The sequence below is a fragment of the Ranitomeya imitator genome, chromosome 2 (assembly GCF_032444005.1).
Source record: "Ranitomeya imitator isolate aRanImi1 chromosome 2, aRanImi1.pri, whole genome shotgun sequence".
Lineage (NCBI taxonomy): Eukaryota > Metazoa > Chordata > Amphibia > Anura > Dendrobatidae > Ranitomeya > Ranitomeya imitator.
The window spans coordinates 61,552,714-61,565,704 of record NC_091283.1 but is presented as its reverse complement, the minus strand read 5'-3'; the positions used below and the strand labels follow the sequence as shown (position 1 = coordinate 61,565,704).

Here is a 12,991-nt window from a genome sequence, read left to right as displayed (position 1 = left end):
AGAAATCATATCAAGTTTTATTACTTACAACAATACAAAAACATTTTAAATTGTAAAAACGTGTTAAAAAGTGGTAAACCACAAGATGGCGCCACAATCCCAAGAGTAGTGTGTAACAACAGCCTGTAGCATGAAATGATCTATATTATGGCTCCAGTCCACATATGTCTGACTTATCTATATCCTACTGGCACCATAACAGTAAATCATACCATCATATAGAGGACACTCGTTATATAGAGGACGCTCGTCTTATAGAGGACACTCGTTATATAGAGGACACTCGTTATATAGAGGACGCTCGTTATATAGAGGACTGTCATCATATAGAGGACTCTCATTATATAGAGGGCTCTCATTATATAGAGGACACTCATCATATAGAGGACACTCATCATATAGAGGACACTCGTTATATAGAGGACACTCATTATATAGAGGACACTCATCATATAGAGGACTCTCATCATATAGAGGACACTCATCATATAGAGGACTCTCATCATATAGAGGACACTCGTTATATAGAGGACACTCATTATATAGAGGACACTCATCATATAGAGGACTCTCATCATATAGAGGACACTCGTTATATAGAGGACACTCATTATATAGAGGACTGTCATCATATAGAGGACTCTCATCATATAGAGGACACTCATTATATAGAGGACACTCATTATATAGAGGACACTCATCATATAGAGGACTCTCATCATATAGAGGACACTCGTTATATAGAGGACACTCATTATATAGAGGACACTCATCATATAGAGGACTCTCATCATATAGAGGACTCTCATTATATAGAGGACACTCATTATATAGAGGACTCTCATCATATAGAGGACTCTCATTATATAGAGGACACTCATTATATAGAGGACTCTCATCATATAGAGGACTCTCATCATATAGAGGACTCTCATCATATAGAGGACTGTCATCATATAGAGGACTCTCATCATATAGAGGACTGTCATCATATAGAGGACTGTCATCATATAGAGGACTCTCATCATATAGAGGACTGTCATCATATAGAGGACTCTCATCATATAGAGGACTCTCATTATATAGAGGACACTCATCATATAGAGGACTCTCATCATATAGAGGACACTCGTTATATAGAGGACACTCATTATATAGAGGACACTCATCATATAGAGGACTCTCATCATATAGAGGACACTCGTTATATAGAGGACTCTCATCATATAGAGGACTCTCATTATATAGAGGACTCTCATCATATAGAGGACTGTCATCATATAGAGGACTGTCATCATATAGAGGACTCTCATCATATAGAGGACACTCATTATATAGAGGACACTCATCATATAGAGGACTCTCATCATATAGAGGACTCTCATCATATAGAGGACTGTCATCATATAGAGGACTGTCATCATATAGAGGACTCTCATCATATAGAGGACTCTCATTATATAGAGGACTCTCATCATATAGAGGACTCTCATCATATAGAGGACTCTCATCATATAGAGGACTCTCATCATATAGAGGACTGTCATCATATAGAGGACTGTCATCATATAGAGGACTCTCATCATATAGAGGACACTCATTATATAGAGGACACTCATCATATAGAGGACTCTCATCATATAGAGGACACTCGTTATATAGAGGACACTCATTATATAGAGGACACTCATCATATAGAGGACTCTCATCATATAGAGGACACTCGTTATATAGAGGACTCTCATCATATAGAGGACTCTCATTATATAGAGGACTCTCATCATATAGAGGACTCTCATTATATAGAGGACTCTCATTATATAGAGGACTCTCATCATATAGAGGACTCTCATCATATAGAGGACTCTCATCATATAGAGGACTCTCATTATATAGAGGACACTCATCATATAGAGGACTCTCATCATATAGAGGACTCTCATTATATAGAGGACTCTCATCATATAGAGGACTCTCATTATATAGAGGACACTCATTATATAGAGGACTCTCATTATGTAGAGGACACTCGTTATATAGAGGACACTCGTTATATAGAGGACTCTCATCATATAGAGGACTCTCATCATATAGAGGACTCTCATTATATAGAGGACACTCGTTATATAGAGGACTCTCATCATATAGAGGACTCTCATCATATAGAGGACTCTCATTATATAGAGGACTCTCATCATATAGAGGACTCTCATCATATAGAGGACCCTCATCATATAGAGGACTCTCATTATATAGAGGACACTCGTTATATAGAGGACTCTCATTATATAGAGGACACTCATCATATAGAGGACTGTCATCATATAGAGGACTCTCATCATATAGAGGACTCTCATCATATAGAGGACTCTCATTATATAGAGGACACTCGTTATATAGAGGACTCTCATCATATAGAGGACACTCATCATATAGAGGACTGTCATCATATAGAGGACTCTCATCATATAGAGGACTCTCATTATATAGAGGACTCTCATTATATAGAGGACACTCGTTATATAGAGGACTCTCATCACATAGAGGACACTCATCATATAGAGGACTGTCATCATATAGAGGACTCTCATCATATAGAGGACACTCATCATATAGAGGACGCTCGTCTTATAGAGGACACTTGTTATATAGAGGACGCTCGTTATATAGAGCAGGGATCCCCAACTCCAGTCCTCAAGGCCCACCAACAGGTCATGTTTTCAGGATTTCCTTTGCATTGCACAGGTGATGCAATTATTACCTGGGCAAGACTAAGGAAATCCTGAAAACATGACATGTTGGTGGGCCTTGAGGACTGGAGTTGGGAATCCCTGATATAGAGGACTGTCATCATATAGAGGACACTTGTTATATAGAGGACTGTCATCATATAGAGGACACTTGTTATATAGAGGACTGTCATCATATAGAGGACTGTCGTCATATAGAGGACTCTCATCATATAGAGGACTGTCATCATATAGAGGACACTCGTTATATAGAGGACTCTCATCATATAGAGGACACTCGTTATATAGAGGACTCTCATCATATAGAGGACTCTCATCATATAGAGGACTGTCATCATATAGAGGACTCTCATCATATAGAGGACTCTCATTATATAGAGGACACTCATCATATAGAGGACTCTCATTATATAGAGGACTGTCATCATATAGAGGACTCTCATCATATAGAGGACACTCATCATATAGAGGACTGTCATCATATAGAGGACTCTCATCATATAGAGGACACTCGTTATATAGAGGACTCTCATCATATAGAGGACACTCGTTATATAGAGGACTCTCATCATATAGAGGACTCTCATCATATAGAGGACTATCATCATATAGAGGACTGTCATATAGAGGACTGTCATCATATAGAGGACGCTCGTTATATAGAGGACTGTCATCATATAGAGGACACTCGTTATATAGAGGACTCTCATCATATAGAGGACTATCATCATATAGAGGACTCTCATCATATAGAGGACGCTCGTTATATAGAGGACTCTCATCATATAGAGGACGCTCGTTATATAGAGGACTGTCATCATATAGAGGATACTCGTTATATAGAGGACTCTCATCATATAGAGGACTCTCATCATATAGAGGACTCTCATCATATAGAGGACTATCATCATATAGAGGACTCTCATCATATAGAGGACTCTCGTTATATAGAGGACTCTCATCATATAGAGGACACTCATCATATAGAGGACGCTCGTCTTATAGAGGATACTCGTTATATAGAGGACTCATCATATAGAGGACTCTCATCATATAGAGGACTCTCATCATATAGAGGACTGTCATCATATAGAGGACTCTCATCATATAGAGGACTCTCATCATATAGAGGACTCTCATCATATAGAGGACACTCATCATATAGAGGACTGTCATCATATAGAGGACTCTCATCATATAGAGGACACTCGTTATATAGAGGACTCTCATCATATAGAGGACACTCGTTATATAGAGGACTCTCATCATATAGAGGACTCTCATCATATAGAGGACTATCATCATATAGAGGACTGTCATATAGAGGACTGTCATCATATAGAGGACGCTCGTTATATAGAGGACTGTCATCATATAGAGGACACTCGTTATATAGAGGACTCTCATCATATAGAGGACACTCGTTATATTGAGGACTCTCATCATATAGAGGACTCTCATCATATAGAGGACTCTCATCATATAGAGGACACTCGTTATATAGAGGACTCTCATCATATAGAGGACACTCATCATATAGAGGACTGTCATCATATAGAGGACTCTCATCATATAGAGGACACTCATCATATAGAGGACGCTCGTCTTATAGAGGACACTTGTTATATAGAGGACGCTCGTTATATAGAGGACTGTCATCATATAGAGGACACTTGTTATATAGAGGACTGTCATCATATAGAGGACACTTGTTATATAGAGGACTGTCATCATATAGAGGACTGTCGTCATATAGAGGACTCTCATCATATAGAGGACTGTCATCATATAGAGGACGCTCGTTATATAGAGGACTCTCATCATATAGAGGACACTCGTTATATAGAGGACTCTCATCATATAGAGGACTCTCATCATATAGAGGACTGTCATCATATAGAGGACTCTCATCATATAGAGGACTCTCATTATATAGAGGACACTCATCATATAGAGGACTCTCATTATATAGAGGACTGTCATCATATAGAGGACTCTCATCATATAGAGGACTCTCATTATATAGAGGACTCTCATCATATAGAGGACACTCATCATATAGAGGACTGTCATCATAAAGAGGACTCTCATCATATAGAGGACACTCGTTATATAGAGGACTCTCATCATATAGAGGACTCTCATCATATAGAGGACTATCATCATATAGAGGACTGTCATATAGAGGACTGTCATCATATAGAGGACGCTCGTTATATAGAGGACTGTCATCATATAGAGGACACTCGTTATATAGAGGACTCTCATCATATAGAGGACTCTCATCATATAGAGGACTCTCATCATATAGAGGACTCTCATCATATAGAGGACTCTCATCATATAGAGGACGCTCGTTATATAGAGGACTGTCATCATATAGAGGATACTCGTTATATAGAGGACTCTCATCATATAGAGGACTCTCATCATATAGAGGACTATCATCATATAGAGGACTCTCATCATATAGAGGACTCTCATCATATAGAGGACTCTCATCATATAGAGGACTCTCGTTATATAGAGGACTCTCATCATATAGAGGACACTCATCATATAGAGGACGCTCGTCTTATAGAGGACACTCGTTATATAGAGGACTGTCATCATATAGAGGACACTCATCATATAGAGGACTCTCATCATATAGAGGACTCTCATTATATAGAGGACACTCATCATATAGAGGACTCTCATTATATAGAGGACTGTCATCATATAGAGGACTCTCATCATATAGAGGACTCTCGTTATATAGAGGACTCTCATCATATAGAGGACACTCATCATATAGAGGACTGTCATCATATAGAGGACTCTCATCATATAGAGGACACTCGTTATATAGAGGACTCTCATCATATAGAGGACACTCGTTATATAGAGGACTCTCATCATATAGAGGACTCTCATCATATAGAGGACTATCATCATATAGAGGACTGTCATATAGAGGACTGTCATCATATAGAGGACGCTCGTTATATAGAGGACTGTCATCATATAGAGGACACTCGTTATATAGAGGACTCTCATCATATAGAGGACTCTCATCATATAGAGGACTCTCATCATATAGAGGACTATCATCATATAGAGGACTCTCATCATATAGAGGACGCTCGTTATATAGAGGACTGTCATCATATAGAGGATACTCGTTATATAGAGGACTCTCATCATATAGAGGACTCTCATCATATAGAGGACTCTCATCATATAGAGGACTCTCATTATATAGAGGACTCTCATCATATAGAGGACTCTCATTATATAGAGGACACTCATTATATAGAGGACTCTCATTATGTAGAGGACACTCGTTATATAGAGGACACTCGTTATATAGAGGACTCTCATCATATAGAGGACTCTCATCATATAGAGGACTCTCATTATATAGAGGACACTCGTTATATAGAGGACTCTCATCATATAGAGGACTCTCATCATATAGAGGACTCTCATTATATAGAGGACTCTCATCATATAGAGGACTCTCATCATATAGAGGACCCTCATCATATAGAGGACTCTCATTATATAGAGGACACTCGTTATATAGAGGACTCTCATTATATAGAGGACACTCATCATATAGAGGACTCTCATCATATAGAGGACTCTCGTTATATAGAGGACTGTCATCATATAGAGGACTCTCATCATATAGAGGACTCTCATTATATAGAGGACGCTCGTCTTATAGAGGACACTTGTTATATAGAGGACGCTCGTTATATAGAGGACTGTCATCATATAGAGGACACTTGTTATATAGAGGACTGTCATCATATAGAGGACACTTGTTATATAGAGGACTGTCATCATATAGAGGACTGTCGTCATATAGAGGACTCTCATCATATAGAGGACTGTCATCATATAGAGGACGCTCGTTATATAGAGGACTCTCATCATATAGAGGACACTCGTTATATAGAGGACTCTCATCATATAGAGGACTCTCATCATATAGAGGACTGTCATCATATAGAGGACTCTCATCATATAGAGGACTCTCATTATATAGAGGACACTCATCATATAGAGGACTCTCATTATATAGAGGACTGTCATCATATAGAGGACTCTCATCATATAGAGGGCTCTCGTTATATAGAGGACTCTCATCATATAGAGGACACTCATCATATAGAGGACTGTCATCATATAGAGGACTCTCATCATATAGAGGACACTCGTTATATAGAGGACTCTCATCATATAGAGGACACTCGTTATATAGAGGACTCTCATCATATAGAGGACTATCATCATATAGAGGACTGTCATATAGAGGACTGTCATCATATAGAGGACGCTCGTTATATAGAGGACTGTCATCATATAGAGGACACTCGTTATATAGAGGACTCTCATCATATAGAGGACTATCATCATATAGAGGACTCTCATCATATAGAGGACTCACATTATATAGAGGACTCTCATCATATAGAGGACTCTCATTATATAGAGGACTCTCATCATATAGAGGACTCTCATCATATAGAGGACTCTCATCATATAGAGGACTATCATCATATAGAGGACTCTCATCATATAGAGGACGCTCGTTATATAGAGGACTGTCATCATATAGAGGATACTCGTTATATAGAGGACTCTCATCATATAGAGGACTCTCATCATATAGAGGACTCTCATCATATAGAGGACTATCATCATATAGAGGACTCTCATCATATAGAGGATGCTCATCATATAGAGGACACTCATCATATAGAGGACTCATCATATAGAGGACTCTCATCATATAGAGGACTCTCATCATATAGAGGACTCTCATCATATAGAGGACGCTCGTTATATAGAGGACTGTCATCATATAGAGGACACTCATCATATAGAGGACTCTCATCATATAGAGGACTCTCATCATATAGAGGACTCTCATCATATAGAGGACGCTCGTTATATAGAGGACTGTCATCATATAGAGGACACTCATCATATAGAGGACTCTCATCATATAGAGGACTCTCATCATATAGAGGACTCTCATCATATAGAGGACTCTCATCATATAGAGGACGCTCGTTATATAGAGGACTCTCATCATATAGAGGACACTCATCATATAGAGGACTCTCATCATATAGAGGACGCTCGTTATATAGAGGACTGTCGTCATATAGAGGACGCTCGTTATATAGAGAACTCTCATTATATAGAGGACTCTCATCATATAGAGCACCGTCATCATATAGAGGACTCTCATCACATAGAGGACTCTCATTATATAGAGGACTGTCATCATATAGAGGGCTCTCATCATAAAGAGGACTGTCATCATATAGAGGATGCTTTTTATATAGAGGACTGTCATATAGAGGACTGTCATCATATAGAGGATGCTCGTTATATAGAAGACTGTTGTCATATAGAGGACACTCGTTATATAGAGGACACTCGTTATATAGAGGACACTCGTCATATAGAGGACACTCGTTATATAGAGGACTGTCGTCATATAGAGGACACTCATCATATAGAGGACGCTCGTTATATAGAGGAATGTCATCATATAGAGGACACTCATCATATAGAGGACTGTCATCATATAGAGGACGCTCGTTATATAGAGGAATGTCATCATATAGAGGATGCTGTTTATATAGAGGACTGTCATATAGAGGACGCTCGTTATATAGAGGACTCTCATCATATAGAGGACACTCGTTATATAGAGGACTCTCATCATATAGAGGACACTCGTTATATAGAGGACTCTCATCATATAAAGGACGCTCATTATATAGAGGACTCTCATCATATAGAGGACACTCGTTATATAGAGGACTGTCGTCATATAGAGGACTCTCATCATATAGAGGACTCTCATCATATAGAGGACACTCGTTATATAGAGGACTGTCGTCATATAGAGGACTCTCATCATATAGAGGACTCGTCATATAGAGGACTGTCGTCATATAGAGGACGCTCATCATATAGAGGACTCTCATCATATAAAGGACGCTCATTATATAGAGGACTGTCGTCATATAGAGGACTCTCATCATATAGAGGACTCGTCATATAGAGGACTGTCGTCATATAGAGGACGCTCATCATATACAGGACGCTCGTTATATAGAGGACTGTCATCATATAGAGGACGCTCATCATATAGAGGACTGTCATCATATAGAGGACGCTCATCATATAGAGCAGAGGTCCCCAACTCCAGTCCTCAAGGCCCACCAACATGTCATGTTTTCAGGACTTCCTTAGTCTTGTCCAGGTAATAATTGCATCACCTGTGCAATGCAAAGGAAATCCTGAAAACATGACCTGTTGGTGGGCCTTGAGGACTGGAGTTGGGGACCTCTGATATAGAGGACGCTCGTTATATAGAGGACTGTCATCATATAGAGGACTGTCATCATATAGAGGACGCTCGTTATGTAGAGGACTGTCAACATATAGAGGACTCTCGTAATATACAGGACTCTCGTCATATAGGACTATAGTTTTATAGAGGGCTATCGTCATATAGGGAAAATCACCAGTACAAAATACACTCATAAAGTCATAACCGAGAGAGCACAACAGCTCCAGGCAACAACATGTGTTTGAGAGCGCTCTCTCTGTTATGAAGTTACGAGTGCATTTTCCCTATATGACTATAGCCCTCTATATGATGAGAGTCCTCTATATGATGCTAGTGCTCTATTTGACGAGCATCCTCTATATGATTAGCGTCCTCTATATGACGAGGGTCCGCTATATGACGAAATTCCTCTATAAGACGAGCGTCCTCTCTATGATGAGTGTCCTCTATATGACAAGCGTCCTCTATATGATGATAGTCCTCTATATGACAAGCGTCCTCTATATGATGATAGTCCTCTATATGACAAGGGTCCTCTTTATGATGAAATTCCCCTATAAGATGAGCATCCTCTATATGATGAGTGTCCTCTATATTATGAGAGTTCTCTATATAATGGTTTGATTTACTGTTATGGTGCCAGTAGGATATAGATAAGTCAGACATATGTGGACTGGAGCCATAATATAGATCATTTCATGCTACAGGCTGTTGTTACACACTACTCTTGGGATTGTGGTGCCATCTTGTGGTTTCCCACTTTTTAACACGTTTTTACAATTTACAATTTAACATGTTTTTGTATTGTTGTAATAAAAATAATTTGATGTTTTCTGATTATATAGATATGTACTTTTTTGTATTATTGTACATTAGCGATCAGCGTTTTTTATGCAGCTAAAACCTTCACTCCTGGCAGTAAAAACGCTGCAGATAAAATGTGGCTTTCTGGTGCATATTTCAGGCGAATGACACGTGTGATTTATCCACAGAACATGTTAATAAAGTTAGTTTTACTCACCAGAAGCACAAATGTTATGCTGCGATTCTGCTGCAGTTTTCACTTTCTCATTACTTTCAATGGGAAAAAACCAGTGCAAAAACGCTGAAAGAATTAACATGTCGCAGATTTTCAAAAATGCAGCCTGAGAAAAGCAGGCACAGTTCGTGCTGTTTTCAGGCACTGGGTGCTGGAGACAGCTCACATCATTGTCGCCTGCTCTCCCTGCGATCATCACAAACAGGAGACAATGTTGAAAGTTGTACTCAGCTCCTGCTGTCTACAAGGAGTGTAAAATGAAGAATAAAATAAAAAAAACATTGTACTCACCTTAACACCTAATCCCCGAAGCCATTGTCCCCTGTTAAAAAAACAAAAAAAAATATCCCCTCACCTTTACGAAGTTGAAAGAATCAATAGTGTCCTATGCCGTAATCCATCTATGCGACATTTGCTCATCAGCCTATAAGCGGTGGCCTGAGGTGACCGCTCATGCTAAAGAGAGGAGAATGACTTTCTGCAGCGAGAAAGGGCCTATGAGCTGCGCTGACCTCAGTGAGATCATCACAGTTTACCGTAAGACTTCAGCAGCCACCGTTCATGCTGAAGAGCATTTGTTGCAGATGGATTACGGTGTCAGACACTATGGATTCTTTCAACTTCGGACCGGTGAAGGATTTTGTTTTTTATTTTTTTTTTACAGGGGACAATGGCTTCAGTGAACTAGTTGTTAAGGTGAGTATGTTTTCTTTATCTTTTTTATTCTTCGTTTTACACTCGATGTACACAGCGGGGACCGAATACAATGCTCAACATTTTCCCCTGCTCGCGATGATCTCAAATGATGAGAGCTGCCTCCAGCAGCCGGTGCCAGGGATCAGCGCAAATAGTACTGCTGATTGCCAGGCGCTGGTACATGCGATGCTGATGACACACGGATGTCATCCATGTGTCATCAATGTGCACCTGTGCGGGACGTTTTGCGGCCTGTGCTGCTGAAAAAAAAAACAGACATGTCAGCGTGTTTTGCTCAAGGACACATGGTCCATGGAAACACACTGACATGTGTAAGTGTCTCTGATACACGTGAAAACTTTTCACCACACTTACTGGAAACACAGACGTGTGAAGTAGGCCTTAGATTGAGAGTTTTAATGGGAGAAGAAAGAATGAATGCTACAAGGATGTGCACACCTAAGGCTACGTTCACTTTTGCGTTGTGCGGTGCAGCGTCGGCGACGCAACGCACAACGCAAATGTAAACGCATGCACAACGCAGCGTTTTGTGAAGCATGCGTCCACTTTTGCATGGTATTTGGCGCAGAAAAAACTGCATCATGCAGCGTCCTCTGCGCCCTGACGCATGCGCCACAAAACGCAAGTGCAACGCATGTCCATGCGCCCCCCATGTTAAATATAGGGGCGCATGACGCATGCGTCGCCGCGGCTGCGCCCGACGCAACGCTAATGTGAACGTAGCCTAATATATGAATAATTGTATAATTGTATTGATACAAAAGGGACATACATAAGAGTAATACATTCATTTAAAACATGCAACAATACAAAATCATACCCCTGGCCAAATACTGTATAACCAACTAGTACAACAAATTGATATAATAATCAAAAACAACCATGGAAATGAGTTGGAAGGAAACAGATTCTGCTTACCCTCAATGAGCTCAAATAACCGTGCACTGGAGGAGAGGTTGTATGAATACAGTGCCCAGTGACAATAGGGGTATGAATATGTCTTATGGGGCAAATACCTGAATAATTAAAAATGAGAGTGACCCAAGCTACTAATAAAGGTATATGTTGTAATAAACACAACCTAGGCATCCCCAGGAAGACATTATAGAAAGAAACACAAACTATGGAGAGGAATAATCTTTATGAGACATGTACAGTGCCTTGCAAAAGTATTCGGCTCCCTGGAACTTTTCAACCTTTTCCCACATATCATGCTTCAAACGTAAAGATACCAAATGTAAATTTTTGGTGAAGAATCAACAAGTGGAACACAATTGTGAAGTTGAACGAAATTTATTGGTTATTTTAAATTTTTGTGGAAATTCAGAAACTGAAAAGTGGGGCGTGAAATATTATTCGGCCCCTTTACTTTCAGTGCAGCAAACTCACTCCAGTAGATCACTGTGGATCTCTGAATGATCCAATGTTGTCCTAAATGCCTAATGATGATAAATATAATCCACCTGTGTGTGATCAAGTCTCCGTATAAATACACCTGCTCTGTAATCGTCTCAGGGTTCTGTTTGAAGCACAGAGAGCATCATGAAGACCAAGGACAACAATCAGTCGCACACTGCACAAATCTGGCCTTTATGGAAGAGTGGCAAGAAGAAAGCCATTTCTTAAAGATATCCATAAAAAGTGTTGTTTAAAGTATGCAACAAGCCGCCTGGGAGACACACCAAACATGTGGAAGAAGGTGCTCTGGTCAGATGAAACCAAAATCAAACATTTTGGCAACAATGCCAAACGATATGTTTGGCGTAAAGGCAACACAGCTCATCACCCGGAACACACCATCCCCACTGTCAAACATGGTGGTGGCAGCATCATGGTTTGGGCCTGCTTTTCTTCAGCAGGGACAGGGAAGATGGTTAAAATTGATGTGAAGATGGATGGAGCCAAATACAGGGCCATTGTTGAAGAAAACCTGTTGGAGTCTGCAAAAGACCTGAGACTGGGACGGAGATTTGTCTTCCAACAAGACAATGATCCCAAACATAAAGCAAAATCTACAATGGAATGGTTCACAAATAAATGTATCCAGGTGTTAGAATGGCCAAGTCAAAGTCCAGACCTCGATCCAATCGAGAATCTGTGGAAAGAGCTGAAAACTGCTAT

At 39.7% G+C, this 12,991-nt stretch overlaps 1 protein-coding gene across 1 annotated transcript; it reads right to left on the bottom strand.

Moving 5' to 3' along the window:
* Positions 1-252: 252 nt before the first annotated feature.
* On the bottom strand, positions 253-8,990 carry LOC138666255 (uncharacterized). Its single transcript, XM_069754486.1, has 3 exons — positions 8,689-8,990; positions 7,851-8,579; positions 253-946 (listed from the first exon to the last, which is right to left on the bottom strand). The coding sequence occupies exons 1-3, from the start codon at positions 8,988-8,990 to the stop codon at positions 253-255; spliced, it is 1,725 nt and encodes a 574-aa protein (XP_069610587.1).
* Between the last annotated feature and the right edge of the window lie 4,001 nt (positions 8,991-12,991).

What these genes read in the sequence shown, in the direction of transcription:
- LOC138666255 (XM_069754486.1), bottom strand. Translation starts at nt 8,990, where the DNA reads ATGTTGGTGGGCCTTGAGGACTGGAGTTGGGGACCTCTGCTCTATATG. An exon ending in GACAGTCCTCTATATGACGA is followed by an intron (nt 8,580 to 8,688) that starts GTCCTCTATATG and finishes ATATGACGACAG; the next exon opens with TCCTCTATATAACGAGTGTC. An exon ending in GAGAGTCCTCTATATGATGA is followed by an intron (nt 947 to 7,850) that starts GTGTCCTCTATA and finishes ATATGATGACAG; the next exon opens with TCCTCTATATGATGAGAGTC.